The following is a 21,246-nucleotide window of genomic DNA, read 5'->3' on the forward strand; positions in this document are numbered from 1 at the left end:
CACAAAATATTGTATCTCCTTACTGGTAAGTCACATGACGATGTATGCCCTCAATGGTAAGTCACATGATAGTGTACATATATGCCCTCATCGGTAAGTCACAAAATATTGTATCTCCTTACTGGTAAGTCACATGACGATGTATGCCCTCAATGGTAAGTCACATGATAATGTACGCCCTTGGTGGCATTTATGTCTTACAGACATTTATATTTTCATTTTTAAAATTGAGCATATCAGAGAACAGCAATGTAAGAGTGTTAATTTTGTAGATGTCATGTAAGTGATGGTGATATTTCTGTTACAGACCCCCCGACCTGTAATAAGCGTGCCGCTACTCTGTGTGGTATGACATTGGTTGGTAACATGTTACGATCATCAGAGCTCAACTGCGGGTAAGCATATCTTTGTTACTGAATAATGAAATACAGAATAGAAGAATTCTCAATTGTCACTTATTTTGTCAGAAGAACAGCACATTTTCCAATTTCTTCTTTTTCAAATTATTGGAGTTAAGAATAAAACTTATGTAATCTTATATATATCATTATGTTGATATTAATATAACATCAAAGAATATAGTCTTCACCAATGTAAACTAGACTGTTAATGTAGAAGATTTCTTGTCAAACAATTTAAATTTTGTTTATTTAGATTCTTGCATTAAACAGGAATATTCTAATGAACAGAACTTTGTTAATGATTGAATATTTTATGTAATCTATTCAACAATAAATACTGTTTTGCAAATTATGATGTTTCCAAACAATTGTTATATTGTTTTCCCTAGTGTTGCCATGAAAGCCCTGAACTGTGTACACCACTTCACCAAGGACTGTATGTCTCACAAAGAAATGATGATGAGTAAACAGGCCGAGATGGCTCTCCATAGTCCTGCACTGATGCGCTGTTACGCCAAGGACGAGCCTTGTAAATGTGGCTACTGTAGCGTAGTGGCTCTAGCTCGCGTCCAACACAATTCCTTCTTGACAAGAGTTGAGAAGTGCGAGTAAGTGATTGTGTTCGACAACATGCTTTGGTTGTCAAAAATTAACTAATTCATGCTAAACTCAGCATTTAGAATTTGTAAAATGACTGGGAATCTCAGTTTTATCCGAAGACATTGATCCCGACACGATCTGGTGTATGCAGCCAGTGTATCCGGTTGTATTACCTACCTCTTATGATACATGTGGAGATATGCGACCAGTGTATCCAAGTTATTCTAAACTCAGCATTTAGAATAACCTTTTTGATGATATTATATATGTACCCGTGTGTAAAAAGAGGAAAGAGACATGTACTGGTACTAATGTCCATTCTATCTGTCACATCCTTGTTTCATGTTGAGACATACATTTCAAACTTTTTGGAAATTGTCCGTCTTAATTTTAATATTGTCTTTAAGAAAATAAAATCAAAAGACATTAATCAGTTTCAGTATTTGAATAATTCTAATCTGTACTACATAAAAATAGGGATATACTAAACATCAGGGGACTAAGATAATTACTTCACTGTCAGTAAAATTCATTGTACACATATTACATAACACACATGGGCTTGTTGATGTGGGAAAAAAACCATGAATGCCTCATAATAACATGTGTTACTGTAATGACCTCTGCAATGAAACCCGAATCTGGTTATGTCTATTTGAAAGCACAAATTAGGGAAAAAAATGAAATATTTTGTCATTTTACTGAATATCTGTAATAAGTGTGATGAAATTGAAATAGCCCCGAGTGTGTTAATTTTGGTTCAGCTGTAAGTTATAAAATCTATATACACGTATTTGATTATCAGATGGGCCAAAACCTCGTACGCAGAGGTGGTCAATGCCTTACTGACCGAGGACTGTCACTTCGATGACGCTTACCAGCTCTCAGCCGATGTGAAACTGGTGAGGAGTGTCATGGCTGATAGCTGTATGGAACCTCCCAGACCTAAGTGTGACATACAGGGTGCTGAAACCTGTGTAGAGCTCTCTATGCTTGAACACATGGAACAAATGAAGGTGCATGAACACGACAAGATGAGATTCTGTAGGTAAGTAATATTGATTTTACAGTTTCACCTTCTTAAGTCATGGTAATTTCGGCCTGTGTAATCTGGAAACCTGACTATACCAGCCAAAAATGGTGGTTTTGGTAGCATCAGGTTTAAACATGTCTGAATGTAAATCCAGTATGAAACAATTTCAGATTTCTACATTATACTTATTTTAGAAATTTACATTGTGATTCGAATACAATGTATTTGCTGTATCTTTTCTTGCCAAGGTTATATTAGCAGTTTATAGTTCTTCATTCTTTTTAGGTCCAGTTCAGATAAAAGTGATTTGATAGTACAAAGTTAAAATATCATAAATATAGTAAAAAAATAAACTGGTTCATTCGGTTTTGGACCAGTTTCCGTAGTACGAAAATAAAATACTATATTAACCCCAGGGCCCAGTTTCATGAACATCCTTTAACTTTAAGGAATTCCTTTACTTAAATTTGCCTATAGAAAAGCATTACAGAAGCTAAGGAATGTTCACGAAACTGGGCCCAGGTAATACAGTTTATTATACCTTGTTTATTTTGTTTTCAAAATGTTTGATGTGATGTATATTTTACAGTACTGCCAGCAAGACCATGCTTTGTGTCCGCTGGCACACTGAGCATTGTGATGCTACCGTGTTCAACATGGCTATCGCAGCACACAAAGACATGCTGATGAAGCTTAAGGGCTACTGTGACCTTGGTAACATTGGAAACTCCCCTGACTTCTTCACAGATCTGGCCAGCTTCACTGAAATGATGCAGGAGAAAATGACTGATATAATCTCACTGGTTCAGTGTAAGTTTTCTTCGCCTACTGAAATGACATCATGTTTCACACACATTATAGGAATGGTTTTCAAGTCTCAGACAGATTTTATGTATAAACTGCCGTTTCACATATTATTAGATAATTTATAGTTATTTCTAGATATTCTTAAATTTTGATAAAATTTATATTAATTTGAATTTAATCAGCTAATATGTAAATGGGAGTGTCAAAAATTACTTAAAAAATCTTAGTAGAATATTTGTAATGAAAGCATGTATCATATTTAGAATCTGTCACAATTCTTTAAAAAAATTAATCTGTAAGTGGAAAAAAACTTTCAGATATCTTTACACAACCCCAGCTCCTATAAAACATAAAAACCCTTCAAAGTTTTCACCTTTGAAACACCTAAAGTTGAAAATATGATTTTACCTTGATGTACAGTATATCTGTAATATATAACGTTAACAATGACCTGTGTTGACAGATGGTTATGGCGACACTGTCTACATGATGGGAGAAGTTTTGAAAGGATTGACCACACCCGTCGTTGGATGTAACACTGGATTAGCAATGCGTAACTGTTTCGTTGGACTAGATTACATGGATAAATCAAGCGACCAATATTGCATGTAAGTAACATTTTCTTTCCTTCAGTTGTTTTGATACTTTACCTCAGTGAAATTTGTCTTGTTTTGAACAATAGTTTTATGAGGAAGGCATATAGTATACCATCTGTTTGTCCTCTACTGCTTTTGATAACATGGTGTTGAGGTATGGGACATTTTTTCCCACACTTCACAGGAAAATCCCATGGTTGCAAGAGAAAAGACAACTCTATCTTACACAGGGAGGTGTTTGACAGCCCCACACTAGACAATTACTTGACATCATCAATGCATGTGACAAAACTGCAACATGATTGCCGATGACAAATTTTGACACATAACAACTTTTTTTTTTCTACAAGTATGGGTGAAAAATTAATAGAATGTGGATCTGACAAATGTACAGTGATATATCAACCTGCGTAAAAGATTTTGGTTGGCAGGCTTTTCTAGTTCTTGGTATAATGTATCATCTTTATTGCTGAATTTCCAGTGGTTTACGCTTGGCTGCTGATTGTGTGACGTCCCAGACTTCACAGTGTCTCCTGGTCCAGAGGGCTCCAGTTTTCCGCCACTTACGTAACATGATAAATCAATCGGCTGACTCCTGTGCTGCCCGCCAAATTCTTCAGGAGATGCCCACTGATAATATGGATGATCCCTACCTACAACTCACCGTATGTTTGAGCAATTACACAAACGCATTACAGCGCTTTTACCTTAACATGCGTCCAGAAGCATTCCCCATGATCTGCCAGGCAGCCCAGGAGATGGATTACTGTATCTACAATGCACCTATCCCACGTGCTGGCAAGGTCTACCAAGCCAGTCTGGCTGGACTGTCTCACACTATTATGCAGCAATCCTGCTCTACTATGACAAACAGACCAAGTAAGTATAAACATAGGTGAAACTTCACATAGTAGACCATTCTCCAAAATCGTGAATCAATATTATTCTTGAGATTTTGCTCAGCCAACAAAAAATTCCTTAAGACTGTTTTAGACTTCAGACTGCTTCTTGATCTTTGTGGTCAGGCCTTGGAATCAACTTTAATAATTGTTGAGTACCATATAGCTGCTTATTTTAAGCTTTAAGTTTTTTTCTGTGTTGACTGTTTCCTTTCGTATACAATGATCTGATAATAAATGTGCATTATTCATTGTTCACTAACCACATATTTGGTTTTCAGTGAATTGTAGTGATGATGATGTGTTGTGTCAGTACATGATGAAAACTGCTGACAGCTCAGATGACTTCTCCTGGATGTCCTTACCAGGTCAGTAAACTATTATCTACTTCATGATTTATATTTACAATGTACCTGTTACCTGTCCTTGAGGTCGTTTTTTGTTGCTAGGCTGATGCCTCTTATAGTTGTCGTTGGCTAGAGAAAAGAAAGTAGGTCAGAGACAACAACTTAGGTCTTAGTAGTTAGTAAATATAGGTCAGAGTAGAGAAAGTCAGAGCAAACAACTTAGGTCTTAGTAGTTAGTTAATATAGGTCAGAGTAGAGGAAGTAGGTCAGAGCAAACAACAAAGATCTTAGTAGCTAGTAAAGGTCAGAGCAGAGAGAGTAGGTCAGAGCAAACAACGTAGGTCTTAGTAGTTTTTATATATTATAGGCCAGATCTTAGAAGTAAGGTCAATTCAATTCTTTATTTCCATAAGTATTACAACTTATTAGAATAATAAAGAATTCAAGTCTCAGCAATTAGTAAATATAGGTCAGCACTTGAATTAGGTCAGTTCACAATGTAAGTAATCAGAGGAGATAGAAAAGATGTTGTGTGTATTATGGGTTAAAATGTATGTTTAAATGTGTTCTGTATCCATGGTTACTTGTGTCCTCAGAGCCGTCAACCTGTGACATAGAAGGGGCCTCCCTCTGTGTTACTAACCACCTGTTCCGGGTCATGTCTGGAACCTTCTCTAACATGGATGAATTCGCCAGTATCTGTTGGTCAGTATTAACATCACCCCTGTGTACTTCTAACATTGATAATAGACAATTCATGATTATGAGTTTTCCTGACTGCCACATTATGTGTTTTTGATCAATATGCAACAATTATGAGTAGATCTCATCCAGCTCATGTTACCGTAAAAAAGTATGATTCAAAATGAGAGTGAATCTCTTTTACAATAAGGGATTTTTATACTAGAATAATGCAACAAAATGTAACATCTGTATACAAATTATTCCGTCTTTGCATAATAAAAAGTTAGCTCCCTTGTGGGGAGGTATCCATTGTGGCATCATTATTTTGTGGATGCAATTCACATCATTTCCTCAGAAATGTATGATTTTACGCTCGTAAACACATGTCGTCACGATCAATATCTACATGCAAGGGCAGAAAACTCTGTAATATGTATAGAGATTTTCTAGATTTTATAGTCTCTTTTACAAATATTGCAGTATGTATGATTTTGTGAATACAGACATGATAATAAACGTTGACCTGTTATCAATTATTAACTTTAACTAAAACTTAAAATATTCCATTTTTAATTCTTTATTTGAAAATGTTTGTCAAAGATTCATAGCCTTGGTATTATTTTGATAATAGAACTGTTTCATTTTCATAGGGAGAAATATACACTTGCAATGTGTGTATCATCAAAAATGCAGAGCTGTTCTAAAGAAAGGCAGGACTTTTACGGTGGCACTGTTGCTTGGTTGGATAGCTTGACTTCTGTCGCATGTAACATGGTTGCAGATATGAGGCTTCCTAACTGTTCTATCGCACACGAGTGTCTTGCTGATATGGCTAACTATGTTGTTTCTCCTGAGGGTTACATGAACAGGGACCATATGTGCTGGTAAGCTTTCACAGAGTTTTTCAGTTTTGCTACTAGGAATAATACTCATAATTTTTTAAGAGAATAGCAATTGATATGAACTTTTGATGTAGAAGTTAAGCATTTGAATAATGTTCTGATATTATGTTAATACAGGAAGATGGAGAAAACTTTGACATGTCTATACCAACATGGATCTTACTGCTTAGAAGCAGACATGCCAAATCTGCGGGAGGGAATACAGATGGTTGGCAACCTTACTAGAAACTTCTGTCCTCATTCTTCGTCTTCATTTTGTGAATTGAGCATGTTGTCAGCATACAACCCACAGGCTCCTTGTGCATCAAGCAATCTGAGGGAGTGTGTATTCACATTCTTCTACGACACTATGGACAAAGATCTGTCAGAGGCTGATTACTGTGCGTAAGTATGATTACCGACTACTGGAAACCAAGGTTAGCATTAAAATGTTTCAATAGTGTGGTTGAGTTTTCCTTGAAAGGTTAATCAATGGTACAGTTTGCTGCAAAATAAACTTCCGATAATATCCAGCTTTAGTTAAGAATGAACAAACCTGCTTTTTTGACTCCAGTTACATCGTGGAATGCTACATATAGCCTTCACCTTATCTGGATTTGGTAATAGACGCTGGTCTCTGATAATGGGGTCTAGAAGTTTTGATCTGAACATATGATTATGAACTCAACACTTTCTTTGAATTAATCTTCTATTATTAGAATATTTTCCATATATTGGTATCGTAAATTTCTTATAATTTTAAATGAAGAATTTATTTCATATTGAAGTTGTTGTGAGACTTTCCAGAATGTATTACATAGCAAATTTATATAGGTTAGCAAAGGAAATACTTCAATCTAACTCTTATCATTTTCTGCAAGAATAACAGATATAATTAATATCAATGGAAGGGATGGTTAATTATAATAATAGTTAATGCAGTCTAATTATGGAAAATAAATCCAGGGTTTTTCAATGCAATTGAGCAAAAATACTACTGAAATATGTTTGATGAGAGTGCAGCAAATCTAAATTCTGTGTATCACATGTCTGGAGAAATGTAAATTGCATTCTGCATAAACAATAAAACAATATGATTTTTCACTAGAGTTTTGTTGTTTGCAGGAAACAAAAAGTTGCTGAATCTTGTATTAAGAACAATTCCACTAACTGCCGACCTTACGAACTTCTGGACATTCACCAGGCAATGAAGCCAGGCATAGCTGCTAGCGGCTACACCTGTCCAATGGAGACCATGGACCATGATGCTATGTGCCCAGTGTACGATGAATGTTCTGTTGCGGACGCTGCCATGAAGATCAACACTATGTATGAAATGGCTTCAAAAGCCAGGAGTGAAGGAATGGGTGATGCTCAACTTTGCAAGTGAGTTTTTGCCACCTTAAAAGTATGGCTTTATTTTAGGGATGAGAAAAATGTTTTTTGGGTTTTCACTACAAGCTGAGTGGCACAGCTATGAAGGAGTAGGATATAAATTGCAACAGAGGAGCTGAATGACAAAATGAGAATTTGTGTATTTCAGAAGTCAAGAGAATAAATCCCATATAGTAAATCATAAATTATACAATATCCCATGTATAGTGTTAGTGGTAGATCGTAAAGTTAGAAATAGAGCAAGACATGGGATATCATAATTAGGTGTTAAATCACAGCGGAGAATTAGGAAAAGAAAGATCACTAACAAAAAATAGAGAGATAAATTGCAAATCACAATATTATTCACAAAAGATAAATGATAAAAAGGAGATGCAAGGAGAGATAAATCACAGAATTGGAGATAAATTAAAAAATAAATTCAGAGATTGAAAATATACAGGTAATGAATATTGTGCACTATGATAATTGTATACATTATAAAATGCACATTTATTTCTTTTACAGCATGATAACTGCCAATGTGTCTGCTATCGGCAAAGATTTGACAAAATGCAGCCCACTGGAGGTGGCCATGATCAACAAAGTTCTAAGCAACATAGCCCTTGCTATTCAGTTTACATTCCAACTGTCATGCTCACCAACCCCATTCAGCAGTGCCTTGGATGATCCAGTCTATTCAGAGTTGGAAAACTGTTTCACAGAATTTTATGGCAGTCTCCAGAAAGCCGCTTTATCTCCTGAGTATGGTTTTTATGACATCTGTAATACAGCCATGTCATTTAATACTTGTATGTCTGCCATCGGCATGTCTTCTGACCGCCCTGTTGTAAGGTTGGTCCATCGGGTGTTAGAGGACCAAATGGGACACATCCAGGAATTCATCAAAACCACTTGTATGCCTATCAGTAAGTTTCTTTATGCAAAGGAGTTTTTAAAATGTCTTACTTTAGTTTCAATAACATTCTACTCTCTTTAGAGTTAGAGTTGTTAAAACCATGCTCAATGATCATGAAATAGTCTTAAGTCTAAAACAGTGTTAAGTATAGACTCGGCCAATCACAGGTGGCGTTACAAAAAGTTACGTCATTTTTGATTGGTTAACAAAGACTTAAGGTTAAGACATTTTCATGATCCTGGGGCCAGGCCTTATCTAATCCATGCCCTGTATCCATTTATTTTATGTACACATGACATTTTACTTCTTAGTTTATAATAACTAAAACCTGTATTATCTGATTCTTTTTGAAGCCCAAATAATTTGGTCCAAATGATATTTACTATAGACAAGTTTTATTGTAATTTGAAGAATTCATTTACCGTTAGAAATGCTCTTGATTGGAACTTTTATGTAACTATATGGTTTTAATATTGACCACAAAAATAAGGAAATTTTGTACACTAAACATATCTCAGGTTATACATTATTCGTAAATTGCCAACAGTAAAAAATGATTTTAATTTTATGTCTTATCATAAGTGGCTATATATTTACCATAGGTAAACAATATTTGATGTTTTCTGGTGTAATCATAAATATCATCTAACAACATACTTAAGACATTACATTGTTTTATTTTCTGTGCTTTCAAACACCTGAGAATTGATGTTATTGTCTTTTCGTTTTAGTGGTTACTGATCAAACTGTGAAGCTCACACCCCAAACTAGCGGTAAGTTTAATTTTATTTAAACATATTTTTGTTTAGATCTTGTATACAATGGGATTGGGCACACCTTATCCAATCTCTCTATTTGATAAAGGTGTTAGTTTCCTGTGCTATGATATCCCACCAATTATACATATATGCAAAAACTTTTAAAACATATGTTATTTTTTACAATATTTTACATATTAAAGTACTAGACTAGTATTTTTCACCATGTGGTAAGAAACCTAACTTTGGAGCCTATTCCAAAGTTAGTTTGTTTTACGTATTAAGTGCAACACTTGGTAGTAGTAGTAGGAGACCTTTTCCCTTTTCGTTTGTAAAGATAAAATTATCTTTTAGTTATGTGCAGTCAACTATGATTGGCAATAGAAGAATTTTTGAGTCCTGAAAGGTTTGAGATATTTTAACAACAAGCAACTTAATATTCAAACTGTCCCTTAGTACCACTGAAACAATTTATCTACTAGTTAACCATGACCTACATGTTGTCCATTGCAACCTGCCTCAAAATGAGTTATCGTTGAGGCAATGAGCTATATTTACCAATCCTACTAACTACATGATTACAAATAATTCATCACTGGTGTGCAGTTTATTGAACCTGTGTATGTTATATTGTTTCAGTTGACCCGACTTGTCAACAGGATACCGTCTTCCATTGCATGGCATACTATGTGTCCAAGGTAGCGTTCCTGCCAATGCTGAAATCTGCAGACGCCTTGTCTGTGTGTCAGTAAGTATGCCATGTTGACGCACAAAATCAGTTTTTGAACTTTCTTTATGGAACAGCTTTGTGTCTGTAGCATTGATTATATATATGTTATATATTATAACTGGACATACATTAGAATGTGTTTGATATTTAAGTAATGTTACCCATCGCTTGGTTTCAGTGAGTATCAGTACATACGAGATATGTGTGTTATGAATAAAGACTTGACTACTGGCTGTTCCAATGTAACCATGAAGCAGATATACACTATTCAGTACATATTTGAAAAACTTGCAATGAGCTCACCGGCCTGTTCGTGGATGGCCTCCAATGAATGGAGGATGAGTAACGCTAGACTCATGACTGGAGGAGATATGATGAATATGGATGGGGATATCGAAGTTTTCCAAGATCAATTTGGCTCCTGGCAGGAGGCTGTATTGGATTCTGTCAGAACCATGCAGAGGGATTACTTAACAGAGGCTGTTATGGAAAATATGGAAGATGGTAAGGATGATGATGATGATGAAGATAAAAAGATGGACGATTACGATAAGGACGACTGCTCACCTAGAGCAGCTACAGAGTGTTTCCTCAGAACAATGTCGACTCTTAGCCTGGAAGATTGGCTAACTCCATCCCATGATAGATTATGCAGGTAAGTGTTGACAGTGATATCTAATCTACCACATTCTGTAGGTTAAGCCGCCATTCCTGAATTAATATCTCTTCCATGTTTCTGTGGGGTTACATCAAGTATTCCTTCAGTCACACAACTAAAACTATGGTACTGTGCAATAATAACTTGTTTTGTAATGTTTGTAGAAATTTGACGTACATGTATGGTTGCATGAAGAAGGAATTAGATGGATGCCAAGAATGGGAAAAGAAAATGGTCCACGAGTCCTACATGGAAACCTGGTCCATGTATGAACATTTGTGTGAGAAAGACCATCATGATGAGGAGGACAGCATGGCTATGGGTACGATGCTAATAGTATGTTAAGCATGATCAACCAACCAAACAAATGTTAAAATCTTTTTTTATTGCTTCATCGTGGTTCAAGTACTTTGTTGAAGATTAAACCTATAATCATTGTTTGTGCTTAACTTCTTTGTTTGCTTTTGAAATATTCACCAATTCAATATTTTTCTCTTTTGAAGAGGGTTTGATGGCTATTTGGCTAGACACAACTGAATATGGAATGATGGGACTAGGACAAGAAATAACAGATGCCATTGAAAACTTTATGAAAGGGTCTGATGATAAAGAAATGGAATGGGATGAGGATGAACTGAAAAGAATGACTGAGATGGAAATGGAGGAGGGAGATGATGTTAATTGCATTGCCCGATCACTGTACAGAAGGCATGCTAAGTGTGACCCCAAAAAGGCCATCAGTATTCTTACAAGTATGGATGAAGCAATCTTGAGCACAAAAGTTTCACATGCTGGATTATGTCTGTAAGTACAATACTGCAAACCAACTTTTTTTCACGTAAGATTTACTTTCGCAAATTTCATGATCCAAGTAAAATCACGAAAAGTTATCTCCGTGAATTAATATTTACATCATTGACTGATTGGAATTTGAGGACAGTTTTTGAATCGGCAAATATTAATTTTCGGGAACTTGTATTGAAATGGAAATCATGAAATTTTAGTAGCCGCAAAAGAAAATTGGTTTACAGTAGTTGGTATATAGTAGATAATTTCCATGTTTATTTTAGTATTAGACCTATTTCAGTGCATTACATATTTTTTAAAAATTTATGTGATAATGAATGAGCAATGCTAATATAAGATATATTATAGTTATATAGAACATCTTCAGAGAAATCTTTTAACCACTATTTTACAATCTACTCATTGTGTAAGAGTGATTAGAAAAAGGAAAAAAATGTTCATTTAAGGTAGTTTGATCCATGTAAACTTATATATATCTGTAAGAATAATTCAAATCAATACAAAATGTTTATAATACTATGTGTTTCCCTACAGTAAAACTGCCATGTCCACGAGAGGGTTCTTGCTGACTACAGAAGGCTGCGACTGGCATGTATCCTCCATTCTCAACATGCTGGGCACTCACACAATGTTAAAGATTGGACAGAAATGCCCAGCTTATGTAAGGGAGAGTTGCCGTGATGAACACTCCTGTCAGCCCAGGGATATCATGAGATGTTACCACAAAGTCCAGTTACATGTGGCAGCCATTATGGAGGATAAACTTCCAGCCAACTTAGAAGTTTGCGAGTAAGTTTTGGTGACATGACAAACCTTTCCTACTATTTCACCATATCTCTTTCCCTTTTTTGATTACCTATCCATTTATAACAGTCCACTCTTATCGTTGGCAATTCTGCGTAAATCAGTAAGCAGCAGATAAAAGTTGTTGGAAGTAGAAGTACTCGATGAAAATTGCATCTTTTAACATGATATGTTCTTGGCATATTGCAGACAACTTGGAGAGGCAGCCGAATGTGTGGATAGACTACGTTGTGATGACCGTATCTTGTATGGAGTCCACGAAACTATGGAGCCTGCATTATCCACCCTAGCCGGCATGTGCTACAAGATGCCAGTCCAGACATGTACAACCAGCGCCATGTGGAAGATGGCCGCCATCGTCATGTTAGGAAAGAGGACATATGAAACAAGTTACGCTCTATCCTGGATGAAGAAACACATGAATAATATGACAAATTATGATGATTCCACAGATAACACTAAATCTGATGATGTTGTTAGCAGCCAATGGAGTGAAGAGGAGATATCTAAGGCATCGATGACTCTCCAATATATCCTCGGTAGACAGGAAATGTGTGGTGAAGATCAGAAGGTCAACGGAGATCTGGCTACAGGATTGAAATATCTAGTGCGATACGCATTCATGTACGAAAATATGGTAGATGTTGATCATAACTTCATGAACATGATGACGCTAGCTATAGCTGGTGAGCTGAGGAACGCTGCTGGAGGTGACTATGGGGAGATGGTGGATCTCATCAGAATGGTCAGGGAAAGAATGGACAGTATGGACGGAATGGACGGAATGGACAACATGACAAGACCAGGAACCAACGGCACTCAAACACATAATGGAACCATGAACAATGCCACAAGACCAGAGGATAAATTGATAATGGAGTGGAAGCTTAGAGATGTGATTGGTCGCATAGTCAGTCATACCATTGTTTACGGTAACAGTGATACCTTCACGCAAGTTGAAACACACAAGGTTGTTAAGGCAAAAATGAAGAAAGCAATAGAAAATGCTGCATTACGGGGCAACAACCTTGAACTTGAGGAAGAAGACGAAGATGCCTTTGAGCGTCTGGATTTGAATCTTGGCAAGGATCTCGAGGATGCTGTTGACTGGGAAATGAGGAATATCCTGAAGACTGTACATGATATCGCCAGGTTAGAGAGTTCAAACATGACTATGAAACACAGGATGGAGCTACTAGAGATGGCCCAGGAAATCCACACCCATAGGAAGAATGAGTTATGCATGTCCATGATCGGGGCCTGGCAGTGTACCACAAGTACCCTAATGCTTTTACCCGAGTCTGTCCGAGGAATCGTCAACCAGACGCTCAACTCTCTGTACAGTGTTACTGAACATCTCTGCCAACGTAAGTTCTCAAAGACCTTATAAACTCAATGTGAGGATATTTCTCATACCAACATCATAATCAAAAATCAAACTTTGTTAGAGGTTAATATTTAATATAACATAATTGAAAAAATATACATATTTATATATACTGTAACAGTGGGTTGCATTATGTTTAGAGATCTTAAATGCTTAAGTTACATATATTATATTTACTGAAATGCTACAGCCGTGTGTATTACATTATGTTTACAGAACAGAAATGCTACAGTTGTGATGGTTTCCATGACAATGAAGCATGCAACAATCAAGGAATGGAAACATGTAAAGCTGGAGAGGTATGTTATTGTCTTTATATTGATTTACTTCATATCCTTCCTAATCCTACCCAAATATAGCAGGTTCTGTGTTGGGTTACCACACATGTAACACTAGATTGTCCCATGACACATTATCACCCCTCCCCCTAAAGGATTAAGCTCATTCTTTCTACTGAGCTTTCTGTCTGTCTGTCCAGATAATTGTATTAAGATTGACTTAAGCTCACTTTAATACATTATTGATATTTCGTTAATACAATCTTCATACTTGGAGCTTTGGTATTAATGTGTCTGGACACATTACCACTAGCCTTTCACTTTTAGTTAGTAAGTCTAAATCACATGTGGGGCAAACTGCAGGTACTGCCTGCTGGTGAGTTGCTGCTATACATACTATGTGAAGTTTCTTAATATGTATTTGATATCTCAAACGAAAACAAAAGATAGCAGATAAAAATTATTTCCATTGACTTCATATAAAGATCACTCTATGATGGGTGTCAAAAACCCATTCAAATATTTTTTTCTAAAGTTACTCTGGCTTTTCTCTACCTTTATATCCTGGCTCGTATTTTATATCCCTGTCTGATAACACAATGAAAAACACACACAAAAAGACCAAAACAAACAAACAAACAAAAACAAACTACTCATATTTATAATAGGTTAATATCAATGAGTATAAATATTTGTGTGTGTTATAGGTTTGCTTTTCACACACTAATGATGAGGGCATCATCAAGAAGGGTTGTACTGCCCCGAGTATGGATGATGAATGGAACTACTTCAGCTGTATGGGAAATGGATGTAACTATCCCAAGTATGGAGTCTGGAAAGGTAATATGGAGTTAACATTAACTAAAACAGATATGTGTCTTACCAAAAGCAGTGTTGACATTCCCAGAAATATTAGATTCCTGTATGTCAGAATAATAGCAGGACTGAAAGCCTTCATTTAAGAAGCTTATAATCAACCAATCAAATGAAATGTAAATACAATCACAATGATCTGAAATTTAAAAATTACTTTCTTGCAGAAAATGAAAATGACATGTGCCGGCCATTGCAGGCTGTTGGATGTATGTATGACCTATTGCCAACTATGCTGCAGGGTCATGAAGTGGACTTCAGGTAAATTTTGATTAAAATATAAATGTATCCATCACTCCCTGAGGATTTGATTAATTTATTTTTTTATCTCAATATCTTCTTCCAATTATTTTTCCATTTTTCAAACATACACTACTTTCATCTACTTAAGCTTGTAATCATACAGGTGTTTGGATAACAATATCAACAGAAAATACATTACATTTGATTTTCTTACAATGCGTATCATATCCCCCTATAATGTTGTTTTCTGTACTATCTGTCGCCAGGGAGATGCACAAGACCTTCTGGTGTATGGAACATTACACTGCTACCTGTGTCCTGGAGGAGAATCGTGAGATAAGCCGCATGGCTAAGAGGGTCAAGGCCGCAATGACTGACGGGCAATGTTCTACACCAGCTTTTGTGACAACTTGTGGCCTAACATCCATCCTGGAGCTTTCTGACCTTGTAAAAACTGCAGGAGCCAGTCGACATACCATCTGCAAGTAAGTGGATAAGTTATAAAAATGCGTATTGTACAACAAGCCAACAGACTTAAATTAACGTCTTTTGATTGGCAAACTAGGTACATTAAGAATGACGATGTTTGTATTGGGCAAAAATTATATAAACATGCATCTATATGCATCTATATGTATAAAATAACTGGAAACCTAGAATAATCAAATTGCGCCGGAGTGGAACCACAGTGGCATTGCTCCACTTGGACATAAAGGTACAGTTTCCTACCCAGTCAAATATGCTTACTACCGTATTTCACCGCAAATAAGACCCCTCCCGCAAATAAGACCCCCCACCTATTTTGACACATTTTCAGACTTAGGGGGGATGTCTGCAAATAAGACCCCCCACCTATTTTCCAGTTTACTGGATGATGGATTTGAGCAATGGAGTAATTAAAAATATCACCAAAATGACTTTGTATCGGAACTTTTTTTTGTTTATTTTATCGGCATAGAAAAATCACGTAGTAAAGAACTGTTTGTGTGCTTGTTATTTTTGTCATTTAATTCAAGTTAATTTACGGGTGATTTAATTTAATTATCAATAACTACGAAATGTGAACAGTGCTTATATTTAATCGGAGGCTATTTTCAACAAAATACGCCGATATTTGTTTCCATGAACACTTCAACACGTTTTAGTGTTCGTACGGCTTGTCATTTTTTATATGCATCGGCAAAGATATTCGTCATTGATGCAGATCGTTTCTGCACTCGTGGATTCTAACTTAATACAATCATTACCTAAAACATCTACTTAAGGCATTTACAGTGAACGTAACGTACCTGTAGTTCACGATCAGTTGGAGAAACCATGCTTTACTTTTCGGCCGCCATGTTTTGTTTACGCAGTCAGTATAATATGATTAGCCGCAAAGTTTCGTATTTTACTCTGGATACAAAAATACTTGCTACGATGTTTTAATGCAGTTAATACTTGGATTAATATCTGAAATATTATCAAAAACTATCGTCGTATCAATAGCAATACCGATCAAATTCCCAAACACGACCCGGTGTGAAAATGTGAAAGTATGGCTTCAACCCGGCGCCATTTTCCTACACATGTGTGTACGATGTTACAAACAACTGCATCAGTGCATGTCGGCACGTTGAAGTTAAATCACGATCGTTTGCTCATTTGACTGAGACAAATGTACGTAAATTCTTCTGTCTATGAACAAATTTGATATGTAAACGTTTGCAGTGAATTTTAAATAGGCCTGAGTCTGAACGGCGATCGTCCTTCCGATTCACGGCGATTGATTCACGTGTTTACTAAGACGGAGATGTAGTTGTGATCGTAAACAGTAACCTAATTTGAATATTTTAAAATAACAATATGATTATTAAACCTTCTAGATTAAAATGACATTGCTTATGATGCTGTTTCTTCGTTTTGATTCATTGGTGAATGTCCGCGTGACTCTTGCAAAAATGTGCGTTTCCTTTCAGACTTACGTTACAACTGCCCTAATATTGTTTAACAAATTATATTTTAATTTGTCATAACATTTGATTTAATTTTACTCATGCGTCTTCATTATTATTATAAATACTTGAACATCTTGCTATTACCCATCTGTCATACGACTGTTACAACGATGACAGGACATTAAAAAATCCAAGATGGCGACCTCATAGATCGATGTTATCAGGCGGGTTGTCCGCAAATAAGACCCCCCACCACTTTTGACCTTTATTTCTTCTCTGGGAGGGGGGTCTTATTTGCGGTGAAATACGGTAAAATTAGAATCGCTTCTCGGGTACAAAAATCAAAGTCACTGGTACTATAATAGAAAGAAGAAAGCTTCTGTGATAAAATAAAGTTAGAGGGTACACAGTCACTACTGTTGGTCCATATTGATAACTGGCTGTAGTGGCCAAGTAATCAGACACCTACCTTTCTCAAAATTATTGTTGAAATATATGTTGAATCTATTATTGAGTATTATGTTATTTTTAAAAATTCTGAATCTGTTACAGAACAATGAATGAAACCATCAACAACCTAATGCTTGCTACAACTTGGCACCAGTGTTCAGAATACGAGACCATTATGGCATATAATCAGTTGGATCTGATCGGAAGTATCGTTGGTCCAGATTACTGTCCAGGACTCGATCCACGTAATCCACGCATGTGCGCTGAAGAGCGTGCGAAATTGCCGCCTGTGTGTGATGTTGAGCATGCCCTTGGAACATGTCTGTATGAAGCAGATATGTTGGATAAGATCATGGACACGCTCGGTGATCAAGAAGACTGGAAAGATATGGACTACCTCTGCAGGCAAGTGGTTCTGAATGTATTCATAGGCTGGTGAATATTATGTAATCAGCTCGGTTTCCTTCCAATTCAAGGATATTACTCGTGATATATATTGTTTGGCAAAGTTTTTGCTTGGTTTTAGCATGTACTTTCAGAACTGAATAGAGGTTTAATTATTTGGAAATCTTAGTATTGTTGAGTGTTCAATTATTTTTGTTTTATATCTCAGACGCCTTGGACATATCCTACAGTGTGTTGGTAATCATACGTCTAGCTGTGATGCTGCCCAAATGCAGTATGTCCATCGTGTGGTTGGTGAACGAGTCGGAGACGCCGTACCCTACTGTCCCTCTATTAACATGGAACTGGCTATGTGCGATGAAACACCACTCACCGAGTACAACTGTAGGATATATGAAGGAATTGAAGCCTGCTTATCTCCTGCGGCAGTTCATGTAAATCCGTATATGCTGTGTCAGTAAGTACCTAATGGTGAACATTTATGGAGATTTTTGAAAGTTTTGATGATAAAAATGTGATGTGAAGGATACAATTCCCAATATTACCTGAATGATCAAGGTAGTAAACTTGACTTTTGCTCATCAATGTGTAAATTATCAACAAATTTGTCTAAGCTTTGTGGTACTGTAGGATTTGAAATGGTTCATATTTTGATTCATCTAACCTGAAACTTGCATTTTATATCTGATTGAAGGAAATCGAAAATGGGTTTGTTTATTTTTAAATTTCCTCCCAATTCGGTATTTCAAGATGTATTTCAAATAATTTTATGTCTGACTATTTATAAAACTACTCATTTAAATTAATTAAAAGTGATCTAAATGTGATTGTTGAATTGTGTTTCATGGGAGTATTTGATTATCGTCAATTATTGACCTGTGTATTATGATTATGTCACAAAGTTTTACAATATATACAATATTTTACAATACTTTAATATAGTTGAGGCTTAATGGTAGAAATTTTTTATTTTATCCTTAAAATGAACTGAAACAAAATGGAAGTTAGATTATTTACATTATTAGTAGACAGCTAAAATCAGAACTTTCACCAATATTACTAGACTTCTATCAATGCTTGAATGTATTCAATTATTTATTTTATATTTATAGTATGAATGAGACCATGCTTGATGGTACCATGGAATGTCTAGGAAAGTATGTAAAGCACTGTAAGGCAGTACAAGCCCTGCCTGTGTCTTACGTCATCACAAACCATATGGCCTGGACCATGTTCTTCTGTGGTAACCATAGCACGGCCAAGGACATCGCTAACGGCGTCACAAATCCTGACCAGATTGTCACCATGGAAACTCTGCTACATATGTTGATGGTCAAGAGTTCTGGCATCATGTTCGGCAATGAGATGGCCCCAATGACGGATATCGTCAACATGGTGCTCTCCTTAAAGGCAAGGACCACTGCAACCGGAGATGTGGCAGACATGTTGATGGCAATGATGGAGAAAATGGACGATAAGGAGATGAATGGTACATCAGCTCAGGACAGGAATCTGATGGCCATGCTGAAGTTCCACATGGGCTTCACTAAGACAGTATCAGGAATAGACAGTAAGCCGTAAGTATATCTTGTCTCAAAGATTGTATACTTGAAATAATTTGCTTTAACACATCTTGATGGAAGGCATCCAGATGGTTGTCAAAAACAACTTTTCATTGTGATCTGTTCATTTGTCTATTTGTTCAACTGTCAATTAAGAATTCACACTCTAGTTATGTTTTTCAGAAATATTTATATGTTTCTCAATTTTGATATGTACTTGTACTTTCCCCTTGATCTTTAGTTGTGCATGTACTGATTTTCCCGTGATCCAAAGTTTTGTTTTGTTTTCAGTTGATTTAATACAGTGTACCAATATAGTTGGAGATAATTTCGTAAAGTGTGGTTTATACTTTTAACCACTTAATTTGTTTTGTTTTTTTACAGAATTTATAACATTGATGAAACCCAGGGCATAGCTCGGTGTATCAATGAGTATTCTGTAGCAATCCAGAGACTGTTGATGTACCCAGACGTTTCACACAGGCTAGCCTGCGAGGCCAAGGTAGTATATCGTCAATGTCTGAGGAAACTTGAGCTTACACCCGTGTCTAAGATGTATGTGTTGGGCATGGAGGCCAGGATCGCCATGGAATCGGATAGAGACTGCACTGACTACATGGATGGTGTGATATCTTTCGGTAAAGACATTCACGATGAGATAGAAAAAGTGAAAATGGTTCTAAACATGACAGGAGCTTTCAAAAACGCATCTGCTACTGCTATGGCCCTGAAACGCAACAACACCATTTTCCAACTTTTGGGCATGACACAGATGGAGAGTGAGCTTATCATGGGTATTATTGAACTCATGGCCAACATGACATCTATGAACAGAACGGCCATGAACAACACCATGGAAATGCCTATGAGTGGTCTAGAGGGCGCTCCCGATGAGATCCTGAAGACTGTGGTGAAGGGACTTATTTGGCAGTTCCGTAATGTTGTAAATAGTAAGTTTTGTATAAGTGTTCCATGTATCATGCCCTAATTAACTATTCTGAAACCTGATCTTATTTGACAGTTCTGCTATATTTTAGATAGAAAGTTCCATACGGGTAATAATAATTATTCTAATACCTGGTCTAATTTGGCAGTTCAGTAATGTTTTAAAATAGTAAGTTCCATACCAGTGTTCATGTATTATACCCTAATTAATTACTCTAAAACCAAATGATGAAATTTATTTTCCTTAATTTGAGACAGCACTTCAAGATTTAGATTTTCCTCAAATGATTTGATACTGGTTATATATTAAGTCAAAGTTATCCAACACACTATTTTGAATTAATACTGAAATTGATCTGGACAGTCCACATTATATTTCCATTCCTAAAAGGCAATGGAACATCATTCTTGGTTTATGGGTTGGTCCACTTATCAAGGTGAGATGGTGTTTCGTTGTACCAAAACCAGGTCTCTGTGATCTATATTTTTACCCTTTGAGCTCAATTAAAAAAAAAAAAAATGGAACCAGCTCCCTCTCCATTACTTGAGGCACCAAGGAATCATATTTTGTATACAAGTTCATCTAGGTGAGGGCAATAATTCATCTAGGCGAGATAAATAACAATTTTATGCCATATATGGTGGGGACTTATATTTGTCAAATTAGTTTGTTTTGTTGTAAGATTTTAGAATAACATTTACTTTGTTTTTTCCCTATACAGTGACTGACAGCTGCAACCCTTGGATAATCACACAACACATTACCTATGCCTACATGCAAATCTTGACCGGACCATTCTTCCCTTACTACCAGTACCCAGCCATGTGCAGGTCAGCAGAATTTACAAATTAATACCAAAATTTTACC

The 21,246-nt window shown here is 36.2% G+C and overlaps 1 protein-coding gene across 4 annotated transcripts in view; it reads left to right on the top strand.

Annotated features, from left to right (window-relative positions):
* The window catches only part of LOC138334902 (uncharacterized), a 110,522-nt gene that overhangs the window by 62,499 nt on the left and 26,777 nt on the right, over nt 1–21,246 (top strand). For all 4 annotated transcript variants that reach the window (XM_069283731.1, XM_069283733.1, XM_069283734.1 and 1 more), the window contains exons 45-72: nt 308–395; nt 791–1,009; nt 1,807–2,049; nt 2,624–2,844; nt 3,305–3,449; nt 3,919–4,316; nt 4,618–4,704; nt 5,280–5,388; nt 6,018–6,251; nt 6,387–6,653; nt 7,374–7,634; nt 8,151–8,551; nt 9,273–9,314; nt 9,939–10,047; nt 10,208–10,684; nt 10,852–11,009; nt 11,191–11,491; nt 12,029–12,283; nt 12,488–13,665; nt 13,902–13,984; nt 14,671–14,803; nt 15,004–15,097; nt 15,346–15,564; nt 17,569–17,871; nt 18,080–18,328; nt 18,984–19,448; nt 19,818–20,383; nt 21,101–21,209. In XM_069283731.1, the coding sequence (XP_069139832.1) occupies nt 308–395; nt 791–1,009; nt 1,807–2,049; nt 2,624–2,844; nt 3,305–3,449; nt 3,919–4,316; nt 4,618–4,704; nt 5,280–5,388; nt 6,018–6,251; nt 6,387–6,653; nt 7,374–7,634; nt 8,151–8,551; nt 9,273–9,314; nt 9,939–10,047; nt 10,208–10,684; nt 10,852–11,009; nt 11,191–11,491; nt 12,029–12,283; nt 12,488–13,665; nt 13,902–13,984; nt 14,671–14,803; nt 15,004–15,097; nt 15,346–15,564; nt 17,569–17,871; nt 18,080–18,328; nt 18,984–19,448; nt 19,818–20,383; nt 21,101–21,209 (7,414 nt within the window). The remainder of the gene's footprint in view (nt 1–307; nt 396–790; nt 1,010–1,806; nt 2,050–2,623; nt 2,845–3,304; nt 3,450–3,918; nt 4,317–4,617; nt 4,705–5,279; nt 5,389–6,017; nt 6,252–6,386; nt 6,654–7,373; nt 7,635–8,150; nt 8,552–9,272; nt 9,315–9,938; nt 10,048–10,207; nt 10,685–10,851; nt 11,010–11,190; nt 11,492–12,028; nt 12,284–12,487; nt 13,666–13,901; nt 13,985–14,670; nt 14,804–15,003; nt 15,098–15,345; nt 15,565–17,568; nt 17,872–18,079; nt 18,329–18,983; nt 19,449–19,817; nt 20,384–21,100; nt 21,210–21,246) is intronic.

The sequence above is a fragment of the Argopecten irradians genome, chromosome 11 (assembly GCF_041381155.1).
Source record: "Argopecten irradians isolate NY chromosome 11, Ai_NY, whole genome shotgun sequence".
NCBI classification, from domain to species: domain Eukaryota; kingdom Metazoa; phylum Mollusca; class Bivalvia; order Pectinida; family Pectinidae; genus Argopecten; species Argopecten irradians.